This window comes from Amyelois transitella, chromosome 25 (assembly GCF_032362555.1).
Source record: "Amyelois transitella isolate CPQ chromosome 25, ilAmyTran1.1, whole genome shotgun sequence".
Classification (NCBI taxonomy): domain Eukaryota; kingdom Metazoa; phylum Arthropoda; class Insecta; order Lepidoptera; family Pyralidae; genus Amyelois; species Amyelois transitella.
In genome coordinates, this window is record NC_083528.1 from 1743632 (window position 1) to 1756762 (window position 13131).

Below are 13131 nucleotides of genomic sequence, written 5' to 3' on the forward strand. Positions count from 1 at the left end.
TTATAAGCCTATACCGTAGTCGCCTTTTATGACATCCATAGAAAAAAGATGGAGTGGTCCTTTTCTTCTTTTCTTTGTGGCGCCGGGAACCACACGGCACCTATTAATTTCATACGAATTTGACGATTTTTAAAAACATCAAATCGTACACGGTTAAATACACGGAATCTCAATCGATTTAACAGGAAATTTTATTCCCGAAAATTCGTTAAGATACGAAACGCAATCTGTTGGTCCGTGGGGTACGGAAATTAATAAATTATCTGTCTTTTGGACTGTTTGCATCGTCTAGACGCCGTAAATCTTGGATTGAAAGAGATGGGAAGGTAAGCCTAGCGGTAATTACAAATAAATATAAATAAATATAAATAAATATATACGGGACAAATTACACTGATTGAGTTAGCCTCGAAGTAAGTTCGACACTTGTGTTACGAGATACTAACTCAACGATACTATATTTTATAATAAATACTTATATAGATAAACATCCAAGACCCAGGACAATCAGAAAAAGTTCTTTTCTCATCATGCCCTGACCGGGATTCGAACCCGGGACCTCCGGTGTCACAGACAAGCGTACTACCGCTGAGCCACAGAGGCCGTTCTTATTTACATGTATAGTAACTTAACTCCTGGCGTCGAACCCGGTTGAAAAACAACATCGCTTAATTAAAATACTTACATCTTTATCCCTAACGGGGTAGGCAAAGGCAACAGTTTCGAAGAGTCTGAAAGGCACGTTCAGCTGTATGGCTTGGTTATGAATTTTAGTTTCAAATGCTGTCTTTGCTTGGCCAACGCCGAGAAGAAAAATACATAAATATAAATCAATAAATATATCGAAGTAAGTTCGAAACTTGTGTTACGAGATACTTACTCAACGATACTATATTTTATAATAAATACTTACATATATAAATTAACATCCAAGACCCAGGCCAATCAGAGAAAGTTCGTTTCTCATCATGCCCTGGCCAGAAATTCGAACCCGGGACCTTTGGTGACACAGACAAGCGCACTACCGCTGCGCCACAGGGGCCGCAACCAAGTTTATTAGTACGCCTTTTTACAAGAACTTTTTACGAGAAAATACCAGACCAGATGGAGGTTGCACTGAATTTATGTTCATAATAATACTTAGTCTAGTTCATAATTCTTAGTCGCATTCAGATCGTCGGAGTTCCAATCGGTAAAGTGCCCGGTTAAAATGCGTGACTCTCTTAAGGCGATTAACACACTGCCCCGCATCATGCTGCATATTGCGTGTCGACGCACCTACGCGCGTTCCTGCGGGAGTGCAGATCTGCATCATCGTGCGGGTTTTTTGCGCACTCACGCGCGTAGGTGTGTTTTGTAGATTCACGCACGGCGGCTCTCATTTATTCGCCGTTCTCTGTGGTGGTCGTGCTGTGAGCATCACGATAGTTTTGATAAAAATGGTTAATAGTGTGGAACTTATTCAGGACGCTGCCATTATACTAACTGTTTGGTATTTGTATGGTCGAATTAAAAGAAATCGTGCCCATAGAAGATACTGGGTACAACCTTATTTACAAACAAGATCTTTAAATGGGTCATTTGTTCAAAATTATTGGGACCTTAGAAAATATGAAGAGAAGTTCTTCAACTATACGCGTATGTCAACAACATCTTTTGATTATTTGCTCAGCAAAATTCGAACAGGTATTAGTGGAAGAGATACAAATTTTCGTCTTTGTATTACGCCAGAAGAGAAGCTTTGGGTAACATTGAGGTAAGTAAATAATTTCAATTTTCTAAATACATATTAAGTTAACTATATCGATATTATTATAGTTAAACCCAGGCTATTATATACGAATAAAACTAGTGATTTTGATTTATTGTGCGTTTATTTATCAAAATTTGTACTGCAGTCACTGTTATAAAATATTAATTAGTACTTATCTAATACACATCAGTCTACTATTATAATCACAGCTTTCATTCTTGGAAGTGTTTAGATACTTACTTGCTTATCACAATTAGATAGTATCACTAAACAGATATTCTACTTATTTTTAATGACTCTACTAATCACAGCTTTAATTTCTAAAATCACAAATAACTACCTTCTTGCTAATCACAATTATGAGATCCCAGTAATATTTATTTTGTTAACTTTTGTACCTTATATCTTAAGTTTTTTTTTGTAGCGTATTAAGAAGTGTTAATTTTCGAACAATGGTAAAAGTTCAGATTCCTCGGAATTTTGAGTATTTACGGACATTGGAGAGATTTGATCTTCCATTGCCAATGTGGTGTTTTCCACAAGTGATTGCTGATTATTGGGAAAGTTTCTTTCAATATATTCTTCAGCTGGTAGATTAAAACTGGATGAGGAGGGCTGATTACTTGGACGCCTATTTTCCGTACATTCTCTGTGAGGTTTAGTGTAGTAACCACCATATTGATTTGAATAAGTGCCGTATTCATAATAATCGGCGCCTTGTACTTGTTGGAAATTGCCTTCCTCACTTTGTGCTTCCAAGATACATTTTATTATATTTATCTTTATCCTTGGCTTTAATCTTTGAGGCACCCTTTTAAAATCGTCAACCAATGACAACATAAATTGTCGATCAGAATCTTCTTCATCAGTCTTTTGTTGCAACGTAGATTTTAAAACGTTCAAAAGTTCACTACCAATTTTATCTGTTGGGTCACTGTTTTTGGTTTTCTTTGGTTTCGGTGGAATTATGTTACTACCCTGTTGCTCTTCAACTGGGTCATTGTTTTCTTGATTTGCCATACTGTTGTGCGTTTTATTCATTGATACTACTGGTAAGAGAAACAAGAGTTGATTATAATATTTGTATTTTTTATGCGTAGCAGCTGATCCGCTTTTGGTAGTAGCTAGTTCCCGCCGTTGTTTAACAAAACCATCACGAAGCGTTCTCCACCTTTTTTGAAGCAATGTTCCTAAAACAAAATAAAAAAAAACTGTTATATTTCAGATACTTAGCAAGTGGTTGCTCGTTTACTGAGCTTCACTTCAGCCACAGAATAGGATTATCAACCATCAGAAAAATCGTGGAAGACGTTTGCACAGCCATTTGGGACATCATGAGAGCAGAATGTTTTCCTGAGCTCACGACTGAAGCGTGGTTAAGCATAGCTGAAGGTTTCCAACAACGGGCAAATTTTCCTCATGTGATTGGAGCTATTGATGGAAAACATGTCAGAGTTTACAAACCATCCTTAACAGGATCATTGTATTACAATTACAAACATTTTTTTTCAATATTGTTAGTAGCCATTTGTGATTCTAATTATAAATTCATTTTCATCGATGTTGGTGCGTATGGTAAATGTAGCGATAGTACTGTTTTTCAGAATTCAATATTTTACAAAAAACTTAGGGAATTTAATCTTAATATACCAAAAGAATCGAATATTCCGGGAGTTCCCAATGATCTGCCATATTTTTTCATAGGCGATGAAGCTTTTAGCATTTCTGAACACATATTAAGGCCATATCCGGGGACCAACTTGAATTTTACTAAAAGAATATTTAACTATCGTCTGAGCCGAGCGCGCAGGTATATAGAATGTGCATTTGGAATGTTAACTCACAAATGGCGAATATTTCAACGACCATTAGATGTTAACGTAAATTTAGCAATAAAAATTATCAAAGCGTGCTGTTTGCTTCACAATTTCGTAAGAGAAAGGCATGGTGTTAATTTCAACGAAATAGTATTCAATGGTGATACAGAGGGTATGTGCGAAATTCCGAGGGCTAGACTTCTATCAGGTACACGCGGCAGTAATGCAAGGAATAATTTAGCTGATTTTTTTGTTAATATTGACCCTTTGCCGTGGCAAAACAAATATGCTTAAACTAGCTGCAGCGTTCATAATTGTAATTTACCTATCATTATCTTGTAATGAATAAAAAAATTAAAACAACTTACCGTTCTTTTTTTTTTCTTCAACCGATGCATTATTATCAGTAAATATATTTATTACTTCCTCCCATTGTTTCACCTTCTGCGCTCTGTCACTGTATTCATCACATTTCATATTCCAGATAGCTGGGTGGTTTTCGATTTCAAATATAAATCGATCGATATCGAGATCCATTTTCAAACACACACGTCACGCCCATTCAAAATCACGCGCGGCACTGCGGGATTCGGTGTGCCATACCTTGCGTCTCGCCCCGCACCTACGCGCGGGGGTGCATGTTTCTCCGCGTGTATGCGCGTGATCCGCATGAACGCGCGTGGATGCATTTTCTGTGTGTTAGACTGTGCGTGTTTTCCATACAAACGGAGATACTTACAAGCAACGTTCGAACACGCATTCACGCGCTACGCTGCGTGGTGCGGGGCAGTGTGTTAATCGCCTTAAGGTTTAGGTTCAAATCCCACCTCGGCCCAATGTATGACTATTTTCGAAGTTATGTTCATGTTCTTACGATGAAGGAAAAAAATAAAACAAACACTTTTTTAAATAAATGTATGTATTTGCTTATGTCACGGTTCAGATACTCACGAGAACTGCCATGTATGAGCGTAGTAAGTTATCAATGTATTTTCTATTATAAATCTTTGCGGGACCTCTTAAGAAGTTGCTACGTCATCTAATGACCATTATACGCGAAAATCTCTTGTTTTATGGCCCATTCTATTCGGTAATTTATAATGTAAGATTTAACCGTTACTGGATCATAACTTTGAAAGAAGAATGCTATACAATAGAATAATACATTAGTAATGATTTCCTTAAGTCTTAGAACAAGCGCAGTAAATTTTTTTTCTAATAAGAAAGCTTAAAGGTTTTTACAGATTGATCGGAATCTATGGCTTTTATTCTAACTTTGGTTACTACCTTTGGTTGGATATAATTGATATTCAGCCTCCTTAGCATTTATGGCATTCATATGGCAAGCGCGCGACGCCATTTTTATCGCGCGAAAAGCGAATGAGCTTTTAGTTTTTAATACTTTTAATAACATAAACTTACCTAACATTCAAGACCTAAGCCAATTAGAGAAAGTGCGTTTCCCATCATTCCCTAGGCGGGATTTGAACCCGGGACAACAGGTTGATTCGTAGATAGTACTTGTAAGAGGTCTAAAGGTGGTAAGAGGTTTAAAGATAAGAGGTATAAGTAGGTAAAGATAAAAAAAGGATTTCTACAATAAATGTTTTCCTTGTTTAACAATCTGCACTGAAAGTAACTGGTATTCATTATGTTTTTCTTCACTCAGACCACAGAACAAAGAGGTGGTCCAATACAGCACAGAAGTAATGTATATTCTACGTATTTCTTTAGTATAACTGGTATTACGCCAACTCCTCGTATGAAACATAAAACTGCTACAATTTTTAGTTCCAATAAGTTTGTCCCGAGGGTGCCACACTTTCCAAGTGGTTTCAAAGTCCATTCCCACTTTTAATGCTATTTTCCAATTGCTGTAAGACTTAGATATTGCTTATTACAAGTTTGCTGGACGATAGAGTTTAGAAAGAAAAGAGTGCTATATTTTTATACATACATAGGTACTTAGGTATGTAATAATATATTTCCACGATTTCTGCATACATATTTCTGATCATTTTTGATATGACCGTTTGCAAAAACGTCCTCGTTTTGATCATACACAATCACGTCTATTTCCCTTGCAGGGTAGACAGAGTTGACACTCTTGAAAAGACTGACCTATCCAGTTTCCAAATTTACAGTTACAAGAAATTAATGTTAATAGGTAGATAGTACATATAAAAGAAATAAATCACTTGCAATTATTCACATTTAATTTATAAAGTGATTTGCAAGCGATCAACGTAATGAAAGTTCTAAAACTTCATGAAGTAACAAAAGCCTTACGCCTGACGATATTTAAAAGCAATGACGCAGACACGGGCTATATCACATTGACGCAATGCAAGCTTTCATTATGGTCTGATACGGAAGAAAGGAGTCTCGTTATAAAGACGTCTTAATACTCGTAGTTAGACGGTTGCTACATAGGCGAATAGCCCGCTAGACAGATTGTTCATTAGTTTCGCTTTGTTTGACGTTTTACTATTTAGACTTCCTGATCGGGAGGGGGAAAAATATTGTGTGCCAGATGCTATTCTACCCCCAAATTATTAATCAATGGGCGTTTCTTATAAGTTGGCTGCTGCTAAATGCTATTGGACTAGCAACCAAGCACTCCAAATTTATAAGGTAATCTTAATTGACACAGTGATTAAGTCAGAAAATAAAACCGGAAAGCTTATCCGTTAAAACAGAGAGACTTCTACATTTAGTTTAACATAAGGATGACCAGATCATCGGAACAAAGTAAGAGTATATTTCCATCCTACAATATTCATCAAATGTAGACCAGCGGTTAAGTCGTGAGAGAGAGAGTAATAGATATACAAACATTTATACATATATGTAGGTAAAATTGGAGTAGCTTTGTGTAAAACCTGACTAACCCAATCTAGGATCCATGGTGAAAGGCATACTCCGGGGTCCTCTCCAGATTGATGATGATGTAACCATGACCGGGACTAAAGCCAGAAAGAAGATTTATTGCCCTTAAAAAATTACATATGTAGAAGAAACATACATTATGAATATGTATTGGTATGATACGTGAACAAGGTTTTTTATATCGTTTTATTTTTAACATACATACATATAGTCACGTCTTTTTCCCTTGCCGGGTAGACAGAGCCAACAGTCTTGAAAAGACTGACAGGCCACGATCAGCTTTTTGACTCAATGATAGAATTGAGATTCAAATAGTTACAGGTTGCTAGCCCATCGTCTAAAAGAAGAATCCCATGTTTATAAGCCTATCCCTTAGTCGCCTTTTACGACATCCATGGAAAAGAGATGGAGTGGTCCTATTCTTTATTTATATTGGTGCCGGGAACCACACAGCATTTATTTTAACAAACATTTATTTTTAGCTTCTGAAGCAAAGAGCCAGGTATAATTAACAATGCCATCAGTATTAGGTTATGACATTACATAGAACATCTGTTTTCAAATAGTTAATATAATAATCTACGTAAAATAAGGATATGTAGCTTAAAGAACATATACAAATTCTACCAGGACAACGTAATTACACTTTGATGTTAGGTACATTAACTGATGCTTTTTAAATAATCGTTGATAGCGCATCACCTTAAAAACTTGAGAAAATTATGCAAAACTTGTAACTATGTGACCATGATTTAAGGTACCCTGAGTGAGTCAAGGAGGTCAGACAGGTATTTCTTTAAGTAACTATCCCGCTCAAAGATCATAGTAACAGATCCAGGCTATTCTACAGAGAAAAGAGAGTGCAAGCAGAACTAACAATATTTTGGAAAGAGTAAAAGATTAACTTTCCTAGGTACACACTTAATCTGTTAGGATATTTAATCAAAACCTAAAAACATTTTACTAAATTCCCAACTCGACAACTTAAGAGCCATACCTACCTACTGTACTGTATTTTTAACCTTATTGTTTTCTGTAAACCAAGCAGTCAGATTTTATTTATAATTTATATAAACTCATTTAAATATTTTATTGCACGAAGAGAGCGTTGAATTTTTCTTGTTGTAAAAAACTAAGTGGAACCTTTTTAGTAGGTTATGGAATAGAATAAGATTTTAGGGTCATGTTTATTTGTATTTTATGCTCCAATAAAATTGAATTTGAATACTTCATAAATTAAATAGTTCACTACCACAATCGCTTTAAATTAAAAACTAATTAAGAGACAAATTGTTATAGCAAAAAAAAACAAAAGAAGAAGAAACGTAAATAAAAAATCTAAACAAAAATATGTCAAATTCAAAATGACAATGACTGACAACATGTTTGAAAGATATCAATAATGTTGCCACTATATTCCAATTACGGCATTCTGTATTTTTTTGATAACAATAGTTCCCAGGTTGAATATTAACATCACTTTTAAACCACTTTGCTACAATTTTTATAACTGTATTATAAGTTTTTATGTATCGTTATTCTACACCCTGATATCGTTTTCATATTACTTACGTATAATAAACCACTTACTCCTTATTTTTATACGTGCAAGCAGACAAAAACCAACGCTCACAAAAATCTTAATTTTTTTGGTTTAAAGTTTCCTTAGCTTTATTTGAAATCGTTTACTTTGGTGATAGTTCCTCCCATGCTAAACCTAGAAAGACCTAAAGAAAGTAACCAAATATATTTCCAAAATTAATTCAAGTGTTGAAGAATCATATTATGTTAAGTAATTTATAATTCAATTTGTAGCCATATATGAAATTGTGAATGGATATGAGTATCAAACCAAATACTAAATACTTTAAGATATTTTACGCCTATGAAGATTATTGCTCAAATCGGAAAAGTGTTACAAAACAAAATTATATTGTTTTAAATGTGTTTTGCGTAGATGTTTGAGCACAGGGGTTAAGTAAATGTTGCCATGTACTTTATTATTATTGAAGTATGTAAATAAATGTTTAACGAGTGAAAAAGTATAAATTTTCTATTGTTTAACCACAAAACTTTTAAATAAAAAGTAAATAATGATAAAAGTGTTATTTCGAAAGAATGACCGTGAATGACGAACACATGCTGCCCTCTGGCGTCAATAACCTCAAACTTCGCGTTGGCGGAAGATGGCCGTCGCGTGCCGAGCGGTGCTCCGATTGTTTATTTCGAGTTTTTTAAGTTTTTACCTAACAAACCGTAACGATTGACTGAAAACTAGTTGAAAAAGTGTGCAAAGTTACTTCATTAGTGAATTGAGTGTGCTTTTGTTGTGATTTACGCAGAATTTCACTCAAAAAGTGTGGCAACGATAGTGCGAGTGTGGCTACTAGTTTAAGTACAGTGTTTTTATGGAATGTTGTGAATCTTAGTGGATTGTGCGTTTAAAAGCGGATCTTGGACTCGGAGCAGCATTATTCATCATTTAAGGTAACATTTTAAGATAAAATAAACTTTCGGAAACTTACAAAGTTTACTTCGTAGGTACAGCGCATGACCAAAGTAAAGTTTGTTAGTACCTATTTCTATAGCCAACAAGTAGGTAACATGACTACTGGCCTCTACATAGTGTTACTTATTTTTAACATTGATTTCTAAGTAGAATCTTCTTGCTTTTTTATTAGTCTTTTATTTCTATACTATCATCAAGTATTATGTATATTATTATATAGGTACTTACTGGTTGTTCAAATCGAAAGATTACAATATCAATATTATAGAGCCTTATTAAGATGATGTTACATAACATCGTGTGAACGAGTTTTTGGTTAAGTAGGCTTTATTATTTGGACTGAGTCATTTTTTTTTAATCCTTCGGTCAACGAACTCCGTCGTGATTTAATCTAGCTAGCGCAGCCTCCTTGTTCTTTATTCAAAATTAATTCTATTGTAGACATTCTATAGCTATTAATAAAAGGTATAAAAACTTATTAGGTAAATAGTTAGCTAGTTTTTTTTATTGCTGTTTGAGTAGGTTTAGGTAGGTAGGTACTTTGCCTAGTTATGTAGTTATTAGATAGGCAGTTAGTTTATTCTGAAATTTATATAATGTTATTTTCTTGTTTCTGATTACTACATATGCCTACCCATAACCCCTGCAGCATAAAACGAAATGACTTAACATCGTACCATGTCAGTGTGAATTTCCTCTAAGTGTTCCTTCAGGTAGGTATAAAGGAACTTAATTTATTTACATAACAAATTTTAGTTTTGCATAGTTGGTAGGTACCTACTTAGCTAGATCGTAACTACTAGTAACGCAAGAGTTTTAATTAACGAGGTGGTAGGTACCTAAGTAGGCATTATTTTTGCCTGTTGATAATTATTTTTGAGTAGCAATATGCACCTAACTTCGTAATTCCGTAACAGTAATGTATTTTATTTCAGTATACATGTGCACTTTATCGTATTAAAAAACCAACTTAAAGTATTTTCTGTTTGGACACCTGGTTGACTGGTAGAGAATGCCAAACGGCATTAAGTCCGCCTTTTGTTAATTTTTTTTGTGCAAAAAACTATAAATAAATAAACAATTCTGGCACGCGCGACGCCGTTTTTATCGCGCGAAAATCTAACGCTGTCCCGTTTCACATCATAATAAAAAGCAAAACAGTGATAGTTCTTGTCGCGCTTGCCATACTACGAGCTGGTGAAGTATTTAACAATTTATATCAATCCTTTCAGAAAACGAACACATTCTATAAGCAAAGAAAACAAGAACTAAGCCAAAAAATTCTTTATCGAGAAGTTACAGAAAATGTTTCCTTGAAGAAATGGCAAATTCAAAAACCTTAAACTCCATTGACTGTCACGATGCGCAGGAAAGGAAGCAGCTGGCTCATACAAATAGTACTGTGTTTTCATCATTCAGCACACCAGCAAAGGTAGAAGCCAATTAAAAAAAGAACAAATAATATGAATGCAATGTCTCTACACTGGTAATTTTAAAAAAAAGAATACAATTTCTCATTTCGACAGTTAAATGTTGCCAGTTCATAATAAAATATGAAAACTAATTGACTGTGAATTTCGTGTCGTATCGACTTACAAATATGAATAATTAATGAGCAAATGATGCATTGGCGGCCATCTTGCTGAAATGTTTTATTCAGTATTGTAAATTACGATGATTCATTGTTATGTAATTTAACATACAATTACGGTGTTTATCGATATAATCTATCAACTTTCCTCTCTTCTTCCTTGCTTTAGTCTCTGTTACGATCTCAGCTCTGGAGAGGAGTCCGGGGCGCTTTGCCATGAAACTTAGTAAGATGCAGGTTTTACGTAAAGTGACTCCCGTCCCGTTGTGCCGTGTGTGGGCACCAATAAAAAAAAAGAATAGGACCACTCTCTTCCCCATGGATGACGTAAAAGGCGACTAAAGGATAGGCTTATAAAATAGCAACCTGTCACTATTTGAATCTCAATGCTATCATCAAGCCAAAAAGCTGAACGTGGCATATCAGTCTTTTCAAGACTGTTGACTCTGTTTACCCCGCGGGGGATATAGACGTGACTTTATGTACGTATGACTCCCGTCTGACCTCCACAACATTTGCCGCGGAACCTAATATCAAATTCTCATCATTGTGTAAGGATTTTCACTTATCTCTCTCTCTCTCTTTGCGGTTAAGTATTGGTTCCAATGAATAGCGCTAGTCTGTTATATGCTATTTGTGAATAGTCTCATGGAGTTCAAATCTGTAAAAATTTAATAAAGGTAATCGTAAAATTCGAAATCTTGTTTTATTTTTCTTTCATGATGTCTTTTATTATTAGTGGAACAGTTTTTTCATTCTGTCTTTGGCATAATAATTCATTTAAAATTAAATGTCGAGAAATAATTATTATACATGAGACATCGCCAACTATTGACACATATTTTGGACAAAACCCCTTGGATTGTATTGTCAGCGGTTAGCATAATAGACCCTGTGAAACCACATTGGAACATTCTTACACAATTTGCCTGAAGGTATCACGATTTTTCCGTACCGTAAGAGCATCGGTAAGCATTCAAAAGATTCAATACATACGTAGACTACAATTGAATGACATGACAACATTGAGAACAAAATACTCAGTTAAAATAAGTAAAGTTTGCGAAATTAAGTGGATTTCATTTTGTTTAATTCATAAATGGAATACAATAAAAAGTTTATATTGATGTTCATTGCAATTTGCCGACAAATGTATTTGGTTCAATAAAAAAGTACGTGACGGCAAATGAAATATGTCCGACGCAGCACAAAAAATACGTAAACTCAGGAACCTGTGTGGGAATATATTAAAATTTCCATCAAAATGGGCACTCGTGCGGTAGTTATCAGTATTCAGGTACACATTTCGTAATAATTGCCTTTGCTCCTTTGCTTGGCAACTGGTTAATTTTCAACAGAATTAAAAAAAAAGAACGGGTTTTATTCTGTGTGCTAAACAAAGCGATATTCAAAAATCGAAGCGGTGTCTGTGGAGGGAAAATAATTTACATTTAAATTTGTTTAGGTACTTCAGAAAAAAGTTTGGTTTAGCGCTTCTATTTTTCCTTTATTTTTATTTTTGGGTAAGCAAGCTTTACATACATATTATCTTGGTATTCCATATATACATAATTACCTAATTCTATACATATATAATCACCAGAAATAAATTATTTTCAGCAAAGTAATTAGTAAGCAAAAATTACTCTTAGGACTTTAATTAAAAAGAAGGAGGTCATTATTGGCATTTTTTTTAAATCTGACATTTTATTTTTTAGTTTGGTTACCAGTTTATTTACAGTTTCGTAAATAAACAAATTTTTATTGATAAATGAGTTTATCTGCTCTGCTTAGATCCTTTTGCCTTTTAATTTTTTTGGTTCAGAATTATATTAACAGAAAATAAATCAGCCTGAGGAATTTTCGATACACTATTTTGATGCCCGGATAAGTAGGTATATCTATCTAACAATCGTATTGAATAGATTTATTATTACATACCTAGTACATAACTGCCTAAATTATGAAAGTTTCTTATACTTTGAGCAAACAAAGTCATAGTTGGCGCCAAATAAGGAATCCTGGGGTGCCGACAGCATACAAATGATGGAAAGCATATTCGTAGAAGTGCAGGTGGGGACAGTGTCATGTAAATAGGTATGTAAATGTCTACAAAGTGCACAATTGTTTCGTTTCTACAATTGTAGTAGGTAGTTAAATAATATACATTTTAAGTTGTCTCCTTTTTGCCTGTTGTATAAAAGAGACGGAACATTGCTATGCCGTGTGGTTCCCCGCACATTTGAATAGGACCACTCCATCTCCAACCATGATCCAATGTGTTCGGTTACCCATGCAAAGGTTGCTGAGATCAGACATGAGTGGCTTCGTGTAAAAACTCGATTTGACCAATACAGAATGGTCACTTGACTCCACAGAGTTCCCTGGCTAAAGTTGCGGAGGGCACACAGGAGTCGCTTCGTGTAAAAACCTGACTTACTTTACCAATACAGAATCATGATCGTAAGTCGTATCATGAGTAGGTATAACCAGCTTGGTGAGTTTTTGATGCAGATATAGATAAAGAAATAATATAGGGATAGGCTTATAAACTTGGGATTCTTCTTTTAGG

At 34.8% G+C, this 13131-nt stretch overlaps 2 protein-coding genes across 2 annotated transcripts in view; both read left to right on the forward strand.

Moving 5' to 3' along the window:
* Positions 1–1232: 1232 nt before the first annotated feature.
* Positions 1233–4123, forward strand: LOC106140928 (uncharacterized). Its single transcript, XM_013342580.2, has 2 exons — positions 1233–1756; positions 2979–4123. The coding sequence occupies exons 1-2, from the start codon at positions 1440–1442 to the stop codon at positions 3862–3864; spliced, it is 1203 nt and encodes a 400-aa protein (XP_013198034.1). The 5' UTR covers positions 1233–1439; the 3' UTR covers positions 3865–4123.
* Positions 4124–8645: 4522 nt separating this feature from the next.
* Positions 8646–13131, forward strand: part of LOC106142769 (uncharacterized) — a 537134-nt gene continuing 532648 nt past the window's right edge. Inside the window, exon 1 of the mRNA XM_013344648.2 lies at positions 8646–8946. The gene's annotated coding sequence lies outside the window, so the exon portion shown is untranslated. The remainder of the gene's footprint in view (positions 8947–13131) is intronic.

Excerpts from the sequence above, each read along its gene's own strand:
- LOC106140928 (XM_013342580.2), top strand. The coding sequence starts at position 1,440 with ATGGTTAATAGTGTGGAACTTATTCAGGACGCTGCCATTATACTAACT. Across the intron at positions 1,757-2,978 it reads AAGCTTTGGGTAACATTGAG|ATACTTAGCAAGTGGTTGCT; the intron begins GTAAGTAAATAA and ends GTTATATTTCAG.